This window comes from Scomber japonicus, chromosome 11 (genome assembly GCF_027409825.1).
Source record: "Scomber japonicus isolate fScoJap1 chromosome 11, fScoJap1.pri, whole genome shotgun sequence".
Classification (NCBI taxonomy): Eukaryota; Metazoa; Chordata; class Actinopteri; order Scombriformes; family Scombridae; genus Scomber; species Scomber japonicus.
The window spans coordinates 12,375,978-12,396,490 of NC_070588.1; the positions used below are offsets into that span (position 1 = coordinate 12,375,978).

A 20,513-nucleotide genomic window follows, 5' to 3' on the forward strand; every position below is an offset into this window, starting at 1 on the left:
TGATTGTTCAAATGATCCAACATTTCACCTAAAATCAAAGATTAGGGGAAAAAAGAACTTAGTTTTTTCTTCTTTCCTCTCCCATTAATCATCTCACAACTACTTACACTTTCTGGTGACCCTTTGGAGGGGCCCCATCCCTAGGTTGGGAGCCACTGGACTAAACTAGCTAACTGTATATAAAGTAGTTGAAACTAGCTCCACCTCCAGCAGCTACAACAGTAACATGCTGCTCTAACACTAATAATCTAATGAGGTCATAATAACATATCAGTTGGGCATAAAATTAGTACTTTTACTTTAATTTGTTAAGTGCATTTTGCTGCTAATACTTCTATTATTTTACTTAAGTAGAATTGTTCATGTAGTAAAGGATCTAAATAATTTGTCCATCACTGCAAGCTGGAAGTTGTTGCAATATCATATTAGTCCTTTTTAATCCAAATTATAATACAGGTATTTTATCAGCAATCAGCAGCAGCTACAGGTTGAGACACAATAACATGATTAATTTGCAGGTCATGGCTGGATGTACCTGTGAGGATGCCTCAGGATAAAAGTGCACAGCTGGTCCCTCATTAACATCCCATTCCTCCCCCGTCTTTGCATTGTGTTCTGCACTTCCCTGCTGGAATAATACATCCCTTGGTTTTCTGTGTCATTACTCCACTTAACACAGGCTAATTTAACTGTATACACCATATAGGCACAATAGCTGAGTCTTAAAATAGATTTTGACATAAGACCTACCTCAAGGCCTTAATCGTTATTATATAACATCACAATTAACACTTACATATTCTTCATTCTCTGAGGCTTCACAGTATCACCTCAGAATTCATCTCGATACCAAATTTCCGAACCATAAATCTATTTTTCATTTATAAATACTGCGTCAGTCATTAATAATTGGGAGATTGATGACTGGTCAAGTTTACAGAGAGCAAAGAGGGCATTTGTTAGGTTATCTTTTCATTTTGTTTTGTAATTTATTATGTAAAGCATGAGCATAAGAACATGGCAGCCATTATAGTTTGAATGACAATTATTGAATATGTAGAATGCAACATTTTTGAGTAGTGATTTTTGAATACATATGGGTCAAATTTACCTCTGAACATCCTCTGTGTGTGTAAAAAAAAAAAGAAAGAAAAGTGTGTCAGCTGACTTCCCAGGAAGAAGAAGAAGAAGGAGAAGAAGGAGGAGGAGGAGGAGGAGGTGGAGGAGAAGAAGGAGAAGAAGAAGAAGAAGAGGAAGAAGAAGAAGTAGAAGAAGAAGAAGAAGAAGACGACGACGAAGAAGAAGAAGTAGAAGAAGAAGAAGAAGAAGTAGTAGAAGAAGAAGAAGAAGAAGAAGATAAATTGTCTGGTCTGGTCCACACAAAAATAGACATACATAAATAAATAAAATAAGACATAAATAAAATTAACTTTCAGACATTACAAATATTTTGTGAACCTGTTCAAATATTTTTTTGTTTGTGTCGTGTATCAGTTTTGTTGTTCGGAGTTTTATTTTTGAAAGCCGTAACAGGAAGTTTTAACAGGAAGTAATTGCTTAATTGAAAACTCCTGTCTGAGCTAAGGTGTAAAAACCTTCCAGTCTTGTTTACCTGGCTCAGTGTCTCTGTGCTGTACTGACAGCTTTTTCTGTAACATGTCAGAGAAAATGGACGTTAATCTAACTGGAGTCAAACAAAGCAAAGGCGTGTGGCTCGTAAAGGTTTGTTTACTTTTCAGAGTGGTCGCCCCAGTGCTTAACCAGACTTCATTCACATTTTGCCTTATTTATTAGTGAATATTATTAGCTGACAGGTTGAGTTAAGCAGCTTAATCATGGTCTAAATTATAAAGTGGATCAAAATGTTAAAAGTTCAAGTTTGACACCCTTTGTTGAGTGCAATCTGAATTTGTCTCTTTATTAATGTTACTGGCTTTCTTAATAAAACACTTGAATTGAATATCTCTCACCAGGTTCCCAAGTATTTAGCTCAGCAATGGGACAAAGCCACAGAAAAGGGAGAAGTGGGGAAGATCACTATTGGAAAGTAGGTACCTCATCCTGGAAATGTCTGTTAATATATAGCTATGTTTATGCTTCTATCTCCATTTGATTGTCATTATCAGTGATGCACACTTTTTAAAAACTCTTTATTCATCTTCTCATCCACCTAACAGGAAGCATGGCAAAACAGAGGTGAGATTACTTTTAGAGCTGCAAAGATGAAATGGATTAATCTGTTGTTCTCACTTCTTCAATTTGAATATTTTCTATTTTTTTAGTCCTTTCATCACAATACATGGAATATATTTGGGTAGCAGTCTGTTGGTCAGGTTGCATGGTCACCTTTTTTCCCCTGACAGTTTGCAGTCCAGGTGATGACTTTTTATAATGCACATACATTGACCGTTTAGGCCTCTTCCACTAACTTGTTTTTTTGTAAACATTTTTCTTGAATTCAGCAAGTTGCTTTGATAGTTTTCACTCATTCATACTGCACATTTTTAGTATCATAACAAGGTCATATTTATTGTTTGACATATTTTTCTGCCTTTTTTTCTTTGTCGTGTATCATCACTGTCTGCATCTGCACTGCCACAAGTGTTCATCTTGTAATATTTGACCTTACTTGAAGAATCAAAGTAGTTGTTGCTGTTCAATGACCGCTCACATTGACTCCAGCTCTGTTTCCCAGGTACATTTCAGCCTGAGTGAGGAGCTGGCTGCTGTGGGGGAGAAGGATGCATCGCTGCAGGTGCCGAGGGATCATCCCTTCACCATGCACACAGTGGGCGGACAGACCTTAGCTGTCTTCAGCCAGAGTGACAAAGGTCAGTCTCCAACTCAGCTCGTCTTTTGTGCCGGTTGCTGTCATCTGAAATACATGTTTGATGGGTGGCTGGAGGGTTCAAACCGAAATAGATCTGACAGTGAATGTGAGTCCTGTGAGTGTGCACAGAGCAGAGTGTTGTTTTATAAGCTTAACAAAATTCTGTGTCCAAGATCTGAGACTCTTTATGCAGAGTGCAGATCAGGTGGTCTGAAAATGTGGTAAACAAGTTAAACCAATAAATAAATAAATAACTGAGGCTTCACACAAAATCGTTTTTTAAAGATTAATAAGAAAACAGTGTTTGCATATGCATTGATTCAGCGTGTGGATGCTGCAGATTCTCAGACAAAATCAAAACAGTTTGAATCTATTTTAGGATCAAAGTAGAATTTACAGTTTGGATGAATTTCTTTCCATTATTTTACATATTAAAGGGACGTATTAGGCACATTTCCAGGTCAGTTTTTTTTTTCTTGGTCTCTATTGGAATAACTTTGCATGATTTACAATTCAAAAGACTCTTTATTTATCTTGTTCTGGTTCTGTATGCAGCCTCTCAGTTCAGCCTCTGTCTGAAACAGGCTGTTTTAGCTCCTGTCTCTTAAAGGCCCCCCCTCCTCGTGAGGCCACTCTGTTGGGATTGGTTGTCTCCTAAAAGCTATCCCTCAGCAGACTTCAGAGGCTACATAAGCAAACAGAAGTAGTAAGATTTCACTTCTTTTTCCCATTCTCTACTCAGAATATTAACTTAACTCAAACATATGAACATTTTAAAGCCTGAATCTGATCCAAAATACTTCAGTGGACGATATAAAGAACCCGCTGAACAACATCAGCAACAAAGGTTATGAAACAGACGGCCGTTTGTTGGTACGTGCAAATAATCTGACATCATCATAAGGAGGAAGTGGAGGTAACATTTTCGGTGTTGAGAGGAGTTTGAAATCCTGGATATTGACTTGAAGGCAACATTCTTCATTTTACACATTCACTTCAAGTTTTGAAAGCTTTGACCATGTTCAACACAAACATCAGCCATCAACAGCATATAACTGAAAATCACAAAACCCCTTTTTAATGTCCCTTTTTAAGTATTATTACCTTTTTAGAAAAATTAGTTTTATGTTACTTTCTCTGATTGAGTTTTTAAATTGAGGTTCTCAAACTAGCAAAAACAGTTCCACAAAGTCTTGTTTAGAGTTTTCTGGTGCCTGAAGATAAGAATGTATTGATTAAACTTCAAGAGACAAACCATGGAGCTGCTCTGGTGACAATAAAACGAGGAAAATAATCAGAAACCTCTTTCACACTCACAGTGAATTTAGTCAGGATTGTGGCACACTACATCAGAAATGACCTTAGGTCTTTAGTTTCTTAGGGTTTCTTGCTTTGTAAGAAAGCCAGCGCTGATAAATTCTGCATCGATTACACTGTAAAATTTATGAGAATCCTCCAGAGAGGTTTCTGATTTATGGAGGACGCTGGCTGCCAGGTTTGATGTGTCACAATGTTTTCTGAGCCAGAGGGATTTTGCAGAAATTTGCATCAGACACGGAGCATAAAAATAGCTGTTACTGTATGCATGTAGTTTGGGGTCTATGTAAAAGTGACCAGAGCTGTACTGGAGATTAGTTTGATTTTAATGAGATAGTTCATGATCGCTTTCATATATCAGAGTAATTAAAGTAAGCACAGCTGCGATAATTAGTTTATTAATTGATTAGTTGCCAACTATATTGATATTTTTTTTATTATTATTATAAAAACTTTCAAATTCTCTGATTCCAGCTTCTTAAATGTGAGTATTTTCTGGTTTATTTGTGACTAATATTTTTCACCATTTTCGGGCATCTTACAAAACAATTAATCGATTTCATAAAGAAAATAATAATCAGATCAATCGATAATGAAAATGTTTGTTTGTAGCCCTAAATGTAAGTAATGGTAAGTTGACGCTTCAAGACAATGCAAAGAAAAAATTAAAAATCGAATAGAAAATGTGATTGTAATGGAAAGCATTAAAATGAAATATATCAAATAAATATATAATATAATATATCAAAAATTTTAAGAATCTCATAATTCACCAAAAACTTCAATTTTGTGATAAGGTAAATAAATAGCAGGGTGCAGTGTGTTCAAATTAGTAAAATTTCTGCATCTCTGCGGTGCCACTGCTCGATAACAATGAAATGAGTGATTACTCACAGTATTGTTCAAACACATACCGTTCAGAAGGGCGACTGTAATTGGATGTTATTGGCATAAAATCAAAAAGCTTGTTTTGAGCAGATTAAGCAAGATGAGACTGAAATAGTATGTGTTTGTCTTTCATTGTAAATGGGACAATAGAGTCAGAGATGAGAACCTGCTGATAAAGTGGATGAGTGTGGATGAATAGAGATGGGGACAGAGTGGATGAATTACGTCACTGAAAGATGTCATCAGCACAGAAAATAGGGACTAAGTAGACATTTCCGGCATGTTTTCAATTAGAATCTGTGAGAAATGTGATTATTTAACTGCTTTTGTGTTGTTTATCAATGGTGCATTTGGGTCACAGTGACTGTAGACTTTTTCCTCCCTGTCTCTTAAGTATTTTAAGCATCGATTTGGCCGCTGTATTTGACATGAAGGGGCTGCTGGAGCCAAGCCATAATGCCTATTGATGCCAAAGGATTTAGACATCTTTCCCCAAGGGTGCTCATGTGTTTGACGTCATTTCCATTGAGTTCACTCTGATTGGAGACATTTTGTTTTATCCAACTGTTTCTCATTCAAATCTTAAGTACAGATTTGCAACGATGAATTGATCAACAATAAATAACTCAGCTGTTTTGATGATTTGAATAATCATTTTAATTAGTTTTTCAAGAACCAAGTGCCAAACATTTGCTGGTTGCAGATTCTCAGTTGTAAGGACTTGAAGTGTCTGCATGATAGAAAACATTTGATGGCATCACCTTGGACTCTAAGAAGTTTTTATGAGCTTTTTATACAGTTTTTCAACCTTTTTAAAGACAAATCCACTAATGAAAAAAACAAAATCTGCAGATTAATCAATAGTTAGTTGCAGTCATACTTCAGTAGTTGATGCAGCCAGATGTTCAAGGGGGTCACGAAATCAAGTATGTAGCCCACTGTGTGAGTAGGCTTCAATTCAGTAGCAAATCACGGGTAAGAAACAAACTCGGTATGTGAACTTTGGAAAAGGTCAAAGAATGAAATGTCTGTCATGCATCTGTACGAGACTGTGTCACGACTCAATGAGCTCATTGATTGAAATGACGGGAAACAACCAACACAAACAGGAAAGCATTTAAATAATTTCCTCATTAAGCAGCTGAGCAGGCAGTAAAACATGGTGCAGGCAAGCTAAGGAGAACACAAATTAGATTGTTTCTGTAAGCAGCAGAGGAAGCAGCAAGACAAACACCATAACACACTTGGTAGTAAAGGAAATACACTCCAACACGTCTGTTATTTTCACTAAAGCTGAGTGCAGTACTTCTAGACTGATTTTACTATGGATGTAGAGGAAATTAAAAGAAAGAAATGCAAATGTAGAGAACTGAAAATTATATCAGGACAGTTGTTAAAATGTTTGTGAATTGTCCCTAAGCAGGGATGTATCGTGCTAACGAAATAATTAGGTTATGATATGTTGAACTTGTAAACAATTTACAGATCAGCAGTTATGGAGCAACATTATTATTTTTATTCATTTGGAGTCGTGTTTCTGTCCCCCTGGTCCAATATTCACTCTGCTATAGCTGTGTTTGATCTCTAAATATATGGCTCTTCAGACAGAGTACAGTGGGCTTTTAGAGGTTTTTGTCTGGAAACAGCTGCCTGCTGCAGCCAAAAGCAATGCTTTGAGAGAGGTGAGAGCAAACCAAAAATAAATAAATTATTGTATTAAATATGGTGTTGGACTCTTTTTCAGGAAGTACTATTAAATGGTCCCCACACTTTTCAATGTCCTTTCTCTTTGATGCAAATTATAATTTTTCATAGGTAGCAGACTTGACAACCCAAGAGCCAACCAGCATTAGTGTGAGCGCTCTATTTAAAGATGCGTGAAGTTTGTTGAATATTGGCGACATTCAGATGGAATTTGTGAACATTTATGTAATACTCAAATAATCTACAAAAAGAGCATCAATGAGAAAGTGTGTGTATGTGTTTTTCTTTATCATGTCCATTTCATGGACCTGTGAGATAATCCTTTTCTAAAATAGGTTGAACATGCACACTTAGTATACATGTGTCTCCTGTATGAAAAAGATTATTCAAGTTTCAATGATCATTTTACAACACAAGATAATGAGATGTAGCCTGTAGGCCAATAAATGCCACTCACAAAACCAGCAATTATATAAATAGATTTAATAAAGAAGTCATAAAAATATGTTTTATATTGGAGTGTGGAGGCGGAGGATTTTATTTAGTCTTTTGTTGCTCTGTTAATAATCGCAACCCACCTACTGTTAAAAAAAAAGAAAAGAAAATTTGAACGTCTCATCAGAAGCATCGCTGTCATTGTCAGTAATTTGTGCCTGGAAACTGTAACCGGAAAAAACTGAAATCAAGCTTTTTCTTCATCAGGATGCGTTTTACAGCCACAAGGTTTATTCTATCATCGCCCTCATGCACTTTAGATGCACCCACGCATTGCATGTGCATTATTACCTCCTACATGTGATGATGGATTTTTCTGTTTCTCTTTCATAAGATTTTTTTTCTTCTATTGCTTTGGTCTTTTTTCTACATCTCAAAATCTATCCACTATTTTTTCTAGCAAAAATAGTTTTTATCAATTGTAAAAAAAAAAAAAAAAGATTCATTCTCATTAAAGTAATAGCATATGTTTTCAGTGTCAAAGGGGGTTCTCAGTGTTATATATTTGTGTTTGTGAATGTGGAAGCATGGCATTCAGGAGGCGTAGGAGCCTCTTGATTTTTTTTCTTAAAGGTGGCCTGATGACTGGAAACACAAAGTGGGATAATGTCCTCGGAGATGTGGTGGTGTGTAGTCTGTTTACCTGACCAACGCTTGGCTCCACCCGCACTCGCCCACAGAAAGGTGTACTGTATGACACCGGTCTCTCTCTCTCACACACACACACACACACACACACACACATAGCAGCTCTCCAGCCCCACTGTACCTGCACATGCACACTAACACTGGTTTGATCTGTACTTGCACTCTCATTCTCACTTTTTTTTTTTTGCCACACACGCCATACACCTACTCATATTTTACTGATTCTTGACAGCTTGGACCAAGTGGGTGTACTTTAAAAAAAATAATAAAATAAAAAAATGAAAAGATATACATATGAGAAATCTAGACAAACATTTATTCAGCATCATCAGTCAGCATCCACATTCTTGTTACCTTAGGCTCATAAAATATATGTTTTTATGTCATCACTTTGTGTCTAAACAAAGCAGCAGCTGTTTTTTAAAGACATATTTTTGGACATTGTTTTTCTTTTAATGGACAGCTGACAGTAAATAAACAGACAGGAAACAAGGGAAGAGAGAGAAGCATGACATGCAACAAGTGTCCCTAGAGACATGTGCTGTAACCATTCAGTTCCCAGGGTGCTCCTAATGTTTATTTTTTAAACTATTTTCTCAACTAATCTTTTGCCTGGTCTATAAAATGGCAAAAAAGAGTATTTCGTGATTTCCAAAAGCTAAATATTTAAAAATGTAGTGTCATATATGACCAATAGAAGCGACAAATCCTTCAAGATGAAACCAGATAATAGTTGACTGAAACAATGGCTTAGTTATCAAAATAGTTTCCAATTAATTTTCTGTCAATCAACTCATTGATTAATTGATTAATCATTGCAGCTCATGTCTAAGTAACCAACTATAACACAAAGCAGAGGTTGGTGGACAACTCTGTGCAATTTCATTTTCAATAACTTATTTACCCATTGATATCCTATATTACCTGTAAAACTCCATCTTCATGATTAAATGTAGACATAAATGTAGGCGTGAAATATCATGATTTAATTAGTTTATATTATAATCCTATCAGACAAATAAAAGAGACAAAGACATTACAGTTTAAAACAGACTTTAAACAGCTTGTTGTTCTCATTGTGTCAAGTGGTATAATGTCCCACCACAATATCACCAACAATCAAAAATAAAGCACAACAAAACGACACAAGTGACACAATTCTCATATCACAGTGATTCGTTTAAAGGTGCAGTGTGTAAGATTTAGTGATCTCTAGTGGTGAGGTTTCAGATTGCAACTAAATGAAGCCTCCTCACCCTCCTCTTCCAAGCACTTACAGTGACCTACTGTGGCAGTGAAACTTGCAAAAAAAGAAAAGAAAGGCTGACTCTACAGTTAAGTGTTTGTTTTGTCTTTTCTGGGCTACTGTAGAAACATGGCACTGCAACATGTCCAGCTCCTTATGTAGTTTAAAGAAAAATTCAGCATGATCAGAACACAGTAGAAAAGCGGCTGCCAGAGTATTCATTACTGCAAAGTACTAAAAGACCTGTAATGGCAATAGTACTGACGAAGTACTTCAGCGGTACTGTATTCTGTCATGGTGAGTTAAATGTGTGATATCTTTTTGACTCAGACAGTTCAGACTCCCTGTATATAATAAATCTGTGTGAGCCATGTTCATCTATGAAACATCTGACCTCAAACTTCAAACACACGAGTCATTTACAGGAGAGGATCACAACGAGTATACTTCATGTGTAAGCTTCGGCAGATTGGAGCACGCCAACAGATATGCGGCTCTCTTCCCTCGTTCAGTTGTGGAGAGTATTCCAGTTTTCTGTTTCATTACTTAGTACTCCAACTGTCTGTAATTAATGAGAACAAGCGTAATAAGATTGTTAATATAAGATTTAGATTTCAGGTCAACAACAAGACAGCAGTCAAGATGAAGGTTCATGGTGACGCCTACTCGTGCTTGGGGATCCTTCATACCTTTCAGTGCAGTGTGTAGAATTTAGTGGCATCTAGCACAACGGACTTGGCAGAAAGATAGTATAATATTCTTAAGTATGTTTTAATCCCAATAAATTAATAACTGTTGTGCTCTCATTACTTTAGAATGAGCCCTTTTTAAGATACACTGTGAGTTAAAAACATGTCACTCTTTTTTTGTAGTTTTTGAATTGCAATGCAATTCTTGAGTTGAGTTTGAACAAAATGTGAGGTTTTGTCATTTTTGGGTGCGCTGATGGTGAGAGCTACATAATGTTGTTATACATAACACACGACAATTATTGTATGTATGTCTGTCCTGGAGGAACATGCTCATGTTAGCTTGCCTGATACTGTTCATTGTGTGGTTTGTTTTACTACAGCATATTTCTAATGACTCTAGTTTTGTGTTTGTCACATTAAAATATCAAAAGATAGAAAATTGAATGGCATACGGTACAGTTCAGACGTGTTTGGCCAAACCAAATGAGCTTTGTCTGTTTGTAAAGAAGTATATAATCCAGTCTGCCTCGTGGTGTCTAATTCCTATCAACCAAACATTTTAGACTGTGTCCTGAATTCCTCCACCCCTGTAATACATGCATTCAATAAGCCAACAATAGCAAGACGTTGCTAATGGTCACCGTCAGTGATTGATACATATACAAATGGTGTCTGACATGGCTTTTGTACAGTAAGGCTGATAGCTAAATGTTCCTTCATTACTTCCCCTCTCGTTTTTCTCCTTTGTTCTGGCAAGGACCAGGTATTGATTAAGAGGTTGCTAAGCAACAGGCTTAGTTGCCACAGAAGCGTGCAGAGGAGAACAGACGGCCAGATGTAATGTTCTGCTCTGCTACTGTAGGAGATGACTTTTCTGCATCTGCGTCTTCAGGAGCTTTCATAAAAACTTTGCAGTCCTTGAAACCTTCACGTCTCTGCAGATCACAGAACAGGATGTCTGTGTCCTTCTAGTCAATGTTAGAATGTCTATAGATTATAATAGTTGCTATGGGAAGTGTTGTAACTTTGAATAACCACTTGTTGAACATGGGTGTGTAGATTTTTTTTTGTCAACACTTTATCTTTGTTGCTGAAATGGCATTCTCATCACTATACTATATAACCATACTTAGCTACTACAACTCTGGATATTTATATCCGTGGATATGTTTTTGTACCAATGCTGAATTTTGGTTCATAAGTTTATGGAGATATTTTATTCTGACAACTATACAAAACATGGTGTTTACATGTTTTGTATAACTGAAACATAGACATATGTAAAAACAGCATAAATGTTGACTTTTCTACGATATTTTCTAAATCTACCTACAGTTTTATTTGACACCAAATTTAGAGCTAAGTTTAGCCAGTTAATCAGTTTCAATTGGTTGATAGAGAGAAAAATAAATGGCAACTGTTTTGATAATTGATTAATGGGTTTAGTCATTTTTTTAAGCAAATATGTCAAAGATTTGCTGGTTTGAACTTCTCAAATGTGATGATTTAATGCTTTTCTTTGTCAAATGTAACTGTAAACGGAGAATCTTTGGTTTTATGACTATTGATCAGGCAAAACAAGACATCTGAAGATATCAGCTTTCTATAGACCAAACGATTAATCGAGAAAGAAATTGACAGATTAATTAATGATGATAGCAGTCGTTAGTTGCATTCAGACTGTAATGACGGTGTTGTGTTTTTGTCTAAAACTGCAATGATGAAGGGTTTTGAATTTTTGAATTAGTGCTAAATGCTTTGCAAAATTCTCCAAAAAAGATTCATACATTAAGGATGGGTATAACTTTCCTTTTAATTCAGCCAGTTAAGATCCTCCTCTGATTGGCATCTTCTCCATAGCATTAGGAGTGGAGGCTCATGGGTAGTATTTATATCTATCCATGATGCCAAAATGACAGGAGCAAAGTAGTAATAATTAAAACTGATGGCTTTAACACATACATTAGTGCTGCTGCATAACCTGTGTTTCTGTGTTCAGTAACATTGAGAATTTCAGTAAAATAAAACTTCAAACAGGAGAATAATACGCCCACTTCCCACTTTGAAACTCTTCTGTATAATTTTAAACATGTCCTCATCTGTCTGCCTCTGACAGCTCTGACAGCCTGATTAAATCATGAGCTGATCATTTATTCCCTCTGACGTATATGCTCCAACCAGGAAAAAGCTATTCACAAAACATCAGATCTTTTGAATTGTTCATGAAATCAGAGATGTACCCAGTGATTCAGTGGATAAATATAAAAAATGGTCAATTAGTAATGTCAAGTTGAAATTTATTATAGCCCAATAACACAAAGTGTGCGGTGTACATACAGGGTGTCCATAACATCTCAATTTAATACATTTATTACAAAAGCGAATGAATAGACACATCTGTGGAAATTTAAAGTCTGTGTAAAGTCAATTCATTGATTTACTTCTAAACATATTATACATGTTGGAAAATGGTTACAGAAAACATGTGATAGGATAGGAAGACGATTCCAAAGAACAGGGGCTTGGTGATAAAAGGTCTCCCAACAACTACTGATGATTTATTCATTTTTGGAATAGTCAGAGACTGATGTTTTGAGACCATAGAGCCCTGGCAGATGTCAGGAGTGACAAGGGATAAAACGTAGGATGGTGCAAGTCCATGCAATATTTTATAAATTAGATCTAGCACAGGAGAACAGGCATGATTTGATCAAATTTTCTAGTTTTGCTTAATATCCTAACAGCAGTATTTTGTACAAAGTAGGTGTAGTTTTCTAATAATTGAATTAGGTAAACAAGATTAAAGTGCATCACAATAATCAAGATTAAATGGAAAGAATTTCACAAATCTTGGCAATATTGTAAGTGGAAATGTGTCACCTTTTGTAATATTGTTGAAATGTTCAAAGGAGAGATTAGGATCAAATAGGACACAGAGATTCTCTAATGTATGTTCAGAGTGAGTTCACAGAATGTATTATTTTCTTGGACCAAGGATGAGCATTTACGTTTTCTCAGCATTTAAAAGAAATAAGTTAGATGACATCCATTTTTTGATTTCTGATTTACATTATTCCAGTTTCACTTGCTGATGATAGGCGTCAGGCTTTAATAGAGATGTAAAGCTGAGTATCATCTGCATAGGAATGTGAACCTAATTTGTAACTATTAATTAAAGTACCAAGTGGTAACATGTAAATAGAGAAAAGAGTAGAATCCGAGCACAGATCCCTGTGGCACACCATAACTGACCACCTTGTGGTCCAATGAACAATGAAGTGTGATCTGTCAGATAAGTGTGATCTGAACCAGGAGAGAGCAGTAGTCAACGAGACCACTGTCATTTTTAGGCAATCTAATACAGTGTGGTGATCAATCGTATTGAAAGCTGTGATGAGGTTTATGAGCATCAACATTGAAACTGAGTCAGTCTGAAGCAAGCAGTGAATCATTTTCCACTTTTGTCAGAGCAGTTTCTGTGCTGTGGAATTTTCTCAAGCCAGATTCATGAGGTTCATACAAGTTAGTATTAATGTTTTGTGTAGTTTTTATGAAAGGGATGAATTACTGGGACAGATGCATTTCATATAGACTGTGTGTATGCATATGTGTTCTTTTCATCAGATTTATAAAGCTGTGCATGCTTTTGGTTCTCTTTCATAAGTGGATGCACACATGCCCACCAGTTTTCACACCTGTCAATGAAACAAAGAGGAAAGAAGTTGCGCATTCTCACCAATTGTTTTGCGTCAGAGAGGTTCTCCAGCAGTTCTCCCTGCCAGCTGTCATTATGTGCAACCATTACGCACGGCTATGTGACTTTTTATAGCATCCGTATCATTAAATGTAACTGTAAACCATCTTCTGAAGTGCTATCTCAGTCATGATTATTAAACATCAGAAATGCAATCAGTGATTCATTTGTAGCACTCATATTAAAGACTGACTTTACAGTGTGTGTCACAATCGAGGATAACATAAAATTAGTAAAAGGGAAATAAAACTACTCCTACACTATTTTATCTCTGCATGGTTTGATATCCTGACAGTAAGGTCAAAGGCAATGTTTACCCAACTTATACAGACAACTATGAAAATCATGGAAAACTGTCCATCTCCTCGTCTTTAGGTTATTTTTCAACAATCTATAATTAAACAGGCTCAAAGAAATCATCTCAAGCCCAACTCATGTCCTCCCCTCTATCAGCTCCTATACTCAGGTGCTGCAGGATTCCCCTAAGCAGGCACCACCACCTCAAACAGTCCCATGTCCCTCCGTCCATTAAATCCCTTTAACACCACCTAGACTGAAATATGTGTGTCTCAGCGCTGCGCTTCTTTCCGTTGATCAAAATTATATATAGTACTCTGTGTGCACTTTTCCTAATGTAAATGGACAAATGATTGATGAATGGATCTGTTGTTGTTTTTATTGTTGTTGCTGTGATTTTTTTATTGCAGACAGTGTAATGTCCAAGGCAAATTTCTCTCTCTGGAACAATCAATTCCATTGTATCATAATTTATCATATCCTACGATATGTTTAAGTTTAGACTTAACAACCTGCCATATAGACTGGATAACGCTATACAATGGTTAACAACCTAGACAATTACTCTATATTTTATTTAGCATTTGCATTAAATTTCACTCCATCTCCACCTCATATCACTTGTGGACCACTCTAGAAAAACACTAATACATCTGGTCTGAAGTATACAAGAGTGGAAAACATTCTCACTCCACATTATAGTTTTATAAGCACCCTGTGGGGAAATGGGGTATGAATTTTTGTGCATACAGTGTGTTTATATATGTGGCCCCTGCTGTGTGATGATTTGAAATCCCTGAAGCATTAAAAGCGTCAAGCAGAAAACCACTGGAACTGTGCAGGTTGTTGGATCCTGGGCAGACTGTAGTAGGTGTTTTTATTGAAGCATTGTGGTCGGCTTTTGCTTTGTATGTTTATTTCTGAAGTGTGGCTCATGAATTGTTGGAGGGTTTAAAGAGGAAAATCTCTTGACTGGTACCTCCTTGAAAAAGGATGACTTTGTAGTCAGACGACACTAACAACGCTTTCAGGATTATGTTGGACTTCATTCACAGGAGTCCAGCAGGTCCACAATATGAATCGTTGGCATTCATATTCATTTCCAGGAGCTCCTATTGCGGCCCTGAAAATTGTATACTAATAGTTGTATGGCCTGACTGTTTCCATGGCTAATATCAAGCAGCAGTCTTGGTATTTTGTGAGCAGAGGCTGTGTAGAGGCTGCAGGGTTTGTGCTGTGGGAGAGCTCGAATCTCTTGGGCATATTCCCCGTCGGAGCTGGTTGTTGTCAGCTCTCCCCTATTGGGCTGCTCATCAGGAAAAAAACAAAACAAAAAACATCCTTGAAATATAAGCATCACAGGTATTGTTGAAATGAGTTTCTAGCCACTGTGACATTTGCTCTGCAGCATTTATTTATCCATTGATATTCACTTGAGATCCCTGATATTTTACAGCAATTCTCCTCATCTCATTTACAGTTTTCACACATTCACATGGCAGCTGCTCACTGAGGTGTAAAAATAGATTTTATCTTATTGTCTGTATTATGTGGGGATGAAAATCTTGTCTTGAACATATTTATTGAAATTGCTCACAAGTTTAGAAGTAATGGAAGCAACAGGGTTTCATCATGCACTCATAGCCCTTTTCCACCAAAGCAGTTCTAGTGCTGGTGCTGGTTCACACTGGTTCAACTGTGAACCAGTTGAGAACCAATTTTTGCTTTTCCACGGCTCGAGGTGGTTAGAGAGATTCATAGATTATGTCACTGTATACGTCAGTTATGTCGCTGCTTTCCCATAAAGACTGGCGCCAACTTCAAAGCAACAATAATACAAAGAAGAAGAAGAAGCAACAACGATGGCAGACTACGCGTTTGTACAGCTGTTGCTCTTGACTCGCATCTAAACACGGCAGATACAACATATTTGTGCTGCTCAACAGGATTGAGATGGTTGTTAGCCTTTGTTGTGAGCTAACGTTAGGCGGCAGAGCACAGCTAACTCACAACACAAATGTGTATGAATTTCACCACCAGTCAAATGTTCAAGGGATAATTCACTCCTTATCTATTCACCACTATGCAGTCTTGTTTGTTGTGGTTGGTCTCAATAACCCCGCCCCCTGCCCCTAACGTAAGCGTTTTTTTCTTCTAGTACAGCAAAGAACTGGTGCCACCCTGGAACCAGTTTTTCTGGACGGGAGCCGGTTCTTTGTCGGTCGAAACAGGAAAACCAGTTCCAAATTAAGAGAGTGGAACCTGGTAGAACTAAAGCGTCAGTGAGGGACAGAACCTGTGCAGGTCACCTCCATGACAGCAGGTGGCAGTCGCGTCCGTGGGCGATACAAAAACTGTGATTATATTAGGATTAGAACTAGAGGAAGTGACTGGCTGAATCAATCGCAGGGTGGTCGTCATGGATATCGAGATAGGAGAGGCACAGGCACCTCCTACACCCCTACCACCCACACACACACCTCACTCCACCCACACACACACACCTCACTCCACTCAGAGACACACACACTTGTATTAAGTTTCATGTTTGTTATGTGCTCATAAACAATGAAATATAAAATGAAATATCCCTTATTTTCAAAGCTCAAAGTTGACAGGTATGCACCAAACCAATGCAAAATGTTGAAAAAACCCTACCTTCAAGAAGGTTGTAATATTTAGTTTTTGTTGAAATTGTTTAAAAAAGATGGTGCTTTAACTTCATGGTCATTTTGGAGGCTGCAGTTGTAGCTTTGTGTGGTGCTTTTATGTTATTTCTGTTGTACTGAGAGGCAAATAATTTTCCTCAAAGATGTTTTCTGTCATTTCAGGTAGTAGTTTGTTCAAGTTTTAATTTTTCTGATACATTTTTTAAAATGAGTTATTTTTTACAATATAAAAAGGGATGTGACGTCATGGTTGACAGCTATGATTGGCAGCCACCCTCAAAACTACGTCAGACGAGCTGAGCGACCGCAGCAGTTTCTGATGGAGGACGCTTATGTACGTTCTCTGTTGTGATTCATTACCAGCCTTAGCTAATCACTACCGACTCTACTGCACAGAATCTGGTTACAAATTACGTGACACAAGCAAGATGGCAGCTCCCAGAAACTAGATATTTTGAGTTCACGTTTGGATAGTAGCAGGAAGTAAAGATGTGTCATCCTTTTTATATTTATAGTCTATGATTGTAACCATGACGTTATACTGTTCGAACAAAGTACTTATTTTAACTCGAACCATGACAAAACCTAAATTCAACCAGACCATAATCACAGTGATGGCACATTATGAAACATGATTATTCTTCAACAGTGATTTGTAACAGTTTTTGGAAGGCACGGACAAATGATGTCGTGCTACTGATTACTGCCAACAGGGGGCGGAAAACTAGAGTCTTTTACTATGTGTTAATGTAAAGAATCTTTCTCAAGGACACTTTGGTTAAAGCTGAGTAAGGGTTTATGTAGTTACTAATGTTAGCAGTATGTTGTTTTCATGTGCGATGAAAGTGTCACCTGTTGCTCAAATCTGGGAATATGCTTGCAGGGCTTTTAACTGTCTGTTTAATGAGGCAGATTCTTTTCTCTGTTTATAAACCTCCAACAAACATAAAGTCCCAGTAATTTACCAGACCAAACAGTCTAAACTTGTGCATTACTGTATGAATGCAGATCTCACATTTTTGCTCTCTATTATGTGAAGAAGAGGGCTGAGCTCACTGCGATTGAAGGCCTGCTATTCTTCTCAGAGATGAACCGTGATTGTTGTTATTGTTGTCGCCATCCAAGGTCAAAATACGAGAGTGAGCCAACAATTGTTTAGCCAGAGAAATGTCATCTACATTCTCTTTTCTGTTTTGCTTTCTGGAACAATAGTTTGTCCAACCCCTGCTGTGCTCCCACACAAGAGACATGTGACATCCAGAATAATGACACGGGGATAAAACGTGACGCTCTGTCGGCAGTAGATCTTTGCAGGTGGATACAAAGCAAGTAGGCTGAAAAAGGTTATAGTAAAGCACATTGTAAGAAAATGCGATTGAAGTAACCTCTTGTGTTGTTTTCTATAAAATATTGAGGTGCTTTCTCTCTCCTGACCCTTCTTCCTCTGTCTACAGAGCCCATTATGATAATGGTAATGTCAGGTCTCCAAGCTGCACACACAGCAGATTGAAGTTTTCACTCAAGGCTTTTCTCCAAGTTTACAGTTAATGTAATTTTGTCAGCTTGTTGAAGTATGTTTCGGGTCTTGTGGGTCCTTTACGGTCACAATGACTCAAAATGCACTCAAAGTAAATACGGTGCAGCTGGTGAACTGTTGTGGGCTTACATTTTCTTATAATTTCATCTGTAGCTTTTCACTATTTGACTAAACCTTTAAAAGCTTTTGTAATTTCAGGCAACATTAGTTTTACAGCTACTCATCTCAACTATCCACCTTTTCTGTCAGAGGGTCTGAGAGCTTGTGTTGAGTTTTATTTTCCTACCTGCATCGATTGTTTTTAGAGGCAGTTCAGAGTCGGCTGTTGAATTTCTGGGGAATTACGATCACTGACGCAGGGGGAAAAAAGCACATTATTATTAGACTGTATCTTTATTAAAATGTAATAATATCCACTCAGCGTTGTCCACTGATATGATGGAGGTTCCTCCACACTCGGGTCACATCGCCCATATGTTTGTATTACTTTTGTTTGAGATGTCTGAGCAGGAAAAATCATTTTGTGTTTTGTGTGTGTGTGTGTGTGTGGGAGGATTTCACTCAACACTAACAAAACATGGCTCACTCAGCCTTAATAGCTGCTCACCCACCATTAGTCTGGCTTTCAATGGAGAGTTTCTCTGTTTGTCCCATGACGCTTCAGATCAGGCCTGAGCCGAGCACGTTGTTCGCAGATCCAGCTCAGCTCAGCTCAGAACCAACACTTCCAAATGGAGCTGTGAAGTCTTGAAGCTAAAAAAGGGAGGCTGTATGAATAATGCTGCATAATGTAAGAGAGGAAAAACAACGTGATCAGATGTTTATGCAACTGCCCCAAAATTATATTTTACGTTTAAGTGACAGAAGCCCTCCAGTGGCCGTCAAAATTATGACTACAGCAAAGGAGGAAATCGGAAAAAACACACAAAAGCCACATTAATAAACTGTATTCTCTCTTAATCTTATTTTACTTTGTTTCATTCATGCATTCTTTCATTTTCTTTAATAAAGGCAAGGCAAGGCAGCTTTAATTATATAGTGCATTTCATTCAGGGGCAACTCAATGTGCTTCACATAAAAACAAACATTTAACAGTAAGATTTGGAAGCATAAAAACATACAATTTAAAAAAATAAAACCCAATTATAACAAAAATAAAACAAAGTACAGAAAAATGGAGAGGGAGAAAGAAAACAAAAAGCTAGACTGTTATAAGATGAATATGATATATTTTTGTTTTTACATGATAACTACACCATAATGATTTGTGAGTGAACTCTGAATAAAGTTTTCAAACATCATAAACAGATCGGTATGGATGCATGAGGCAAAAATAACCATTAACACAGCTTAATGCTGCGCAGTGTGTGTGAGAGAGAGATTTAATGTGAGATTAACAGCAGCTTCCAATTAGTCATAGTTCAGGTTTGAAAGGTGGGCGGCTTGTCTTCAAATGAAATGTAGCATTTTCCTACATATTTAAATGTAAGTCATGACAGTGAAAATACCCTCTTATCTAGATGTTTTATAGTATGTGTGCTAATGAATAGTTACTAAATCTTGTAGTATGTAAATATACAGTATAATTATATAATATACAGGCATTTATTTATTTGTTGGTTTATTTAACAAGGATAGTGCACATTAATAAACACTGCTGGAAATTCAGTAGATGGATGGACGTTGCTGAGTCAAGAATAATTGTGTCATTTCTTTCATACCTAAGCAGTGAATTTCTCTTCAATTTCTTGATATTTTTCTTGCTTCTGTTAATGCTTAAAAATGCTAAAGATTAATTTCAACAGCATCTGTACTATGGTCAGATCTGACAAATATTCCCCTTTTTTCTGAACCAGACCTTTTGCAGCTAATTGTCTTCATTTGTATTATCAGTGTTGTGTCAGAGTCCTTTGCACCCTACAAAATGGAAATTATGGATTCAAAACACGTATCAATAACAACATGGCTCTGAAGATGCTGCTATTGGCATTGATTTCTAATTGCTTAATTCACACAGGCACCCATAAGGCACACACATCTGTGTGTTGCACCTCTTACTGTCATGTTGTGTCAGAGTGTGTTGATTACCACTTTCACACATACAGTAGGAAGGTGCAGGACAGGTTGGCTCTGATTTCCTCCACCTCGTTCTGTCTTTCTGCCTCTGCTCTGCTGGAGATCTTCCCTGCGTCTTTTTCTCTCTCTGATCCTTCCTCTGTAAATCTTCTATCATCATTTTTTCCCTGTCTACTACCATTTCTTTATCTCACTTTTTATTAACTTTCTTTATCACACCACCCCTGAGACCTCAATGCACTGCAGCTTATAAAAAGACAAATAGACAGAGACAATACCAATGAAGAAAACATCTTCACCAATTTGACAGCATGGACAGTAAAGAACATCCAGAAGAAAATACTTCAAAGAAATTAAACG

At 37.1% G+C, this 20,513-nt stretch overlaps 1 protein-coding gene across 1 annotated transcript in view; it reads left to right on the forward strand.

Annotated features, from left to right (window-relative positions):
* The first annotated feature begins 1,656 nt into the window (after positions 1-1,656).
* Positions 1,657-20,513, forward strand: part of LOC128368082 (general transcription factor IIF subunit 2-like) — a 51,198-nt gene continuing 32,341 nt past the window's right edge. Inside the window, exons 1-4 of the mRNA XM_053328819.1 lie at positions 1,657-1,722; positions 1,974-2,047; positions 2,178-2,196; positions 2,696-2,831. Of these exons, the coding sequence (XP_053184794.1) occupies positions 1,657-1,722; positions 1,974-2,047; positions 2,178-2,196; positions 2,696-2,831 (295 nt within the window). The remainder of the gene's footprint in view (positions 1,723-1,973; positions 2,048-2,177; positions 2,197-2,695; positions 2,832-20,513) is intronic.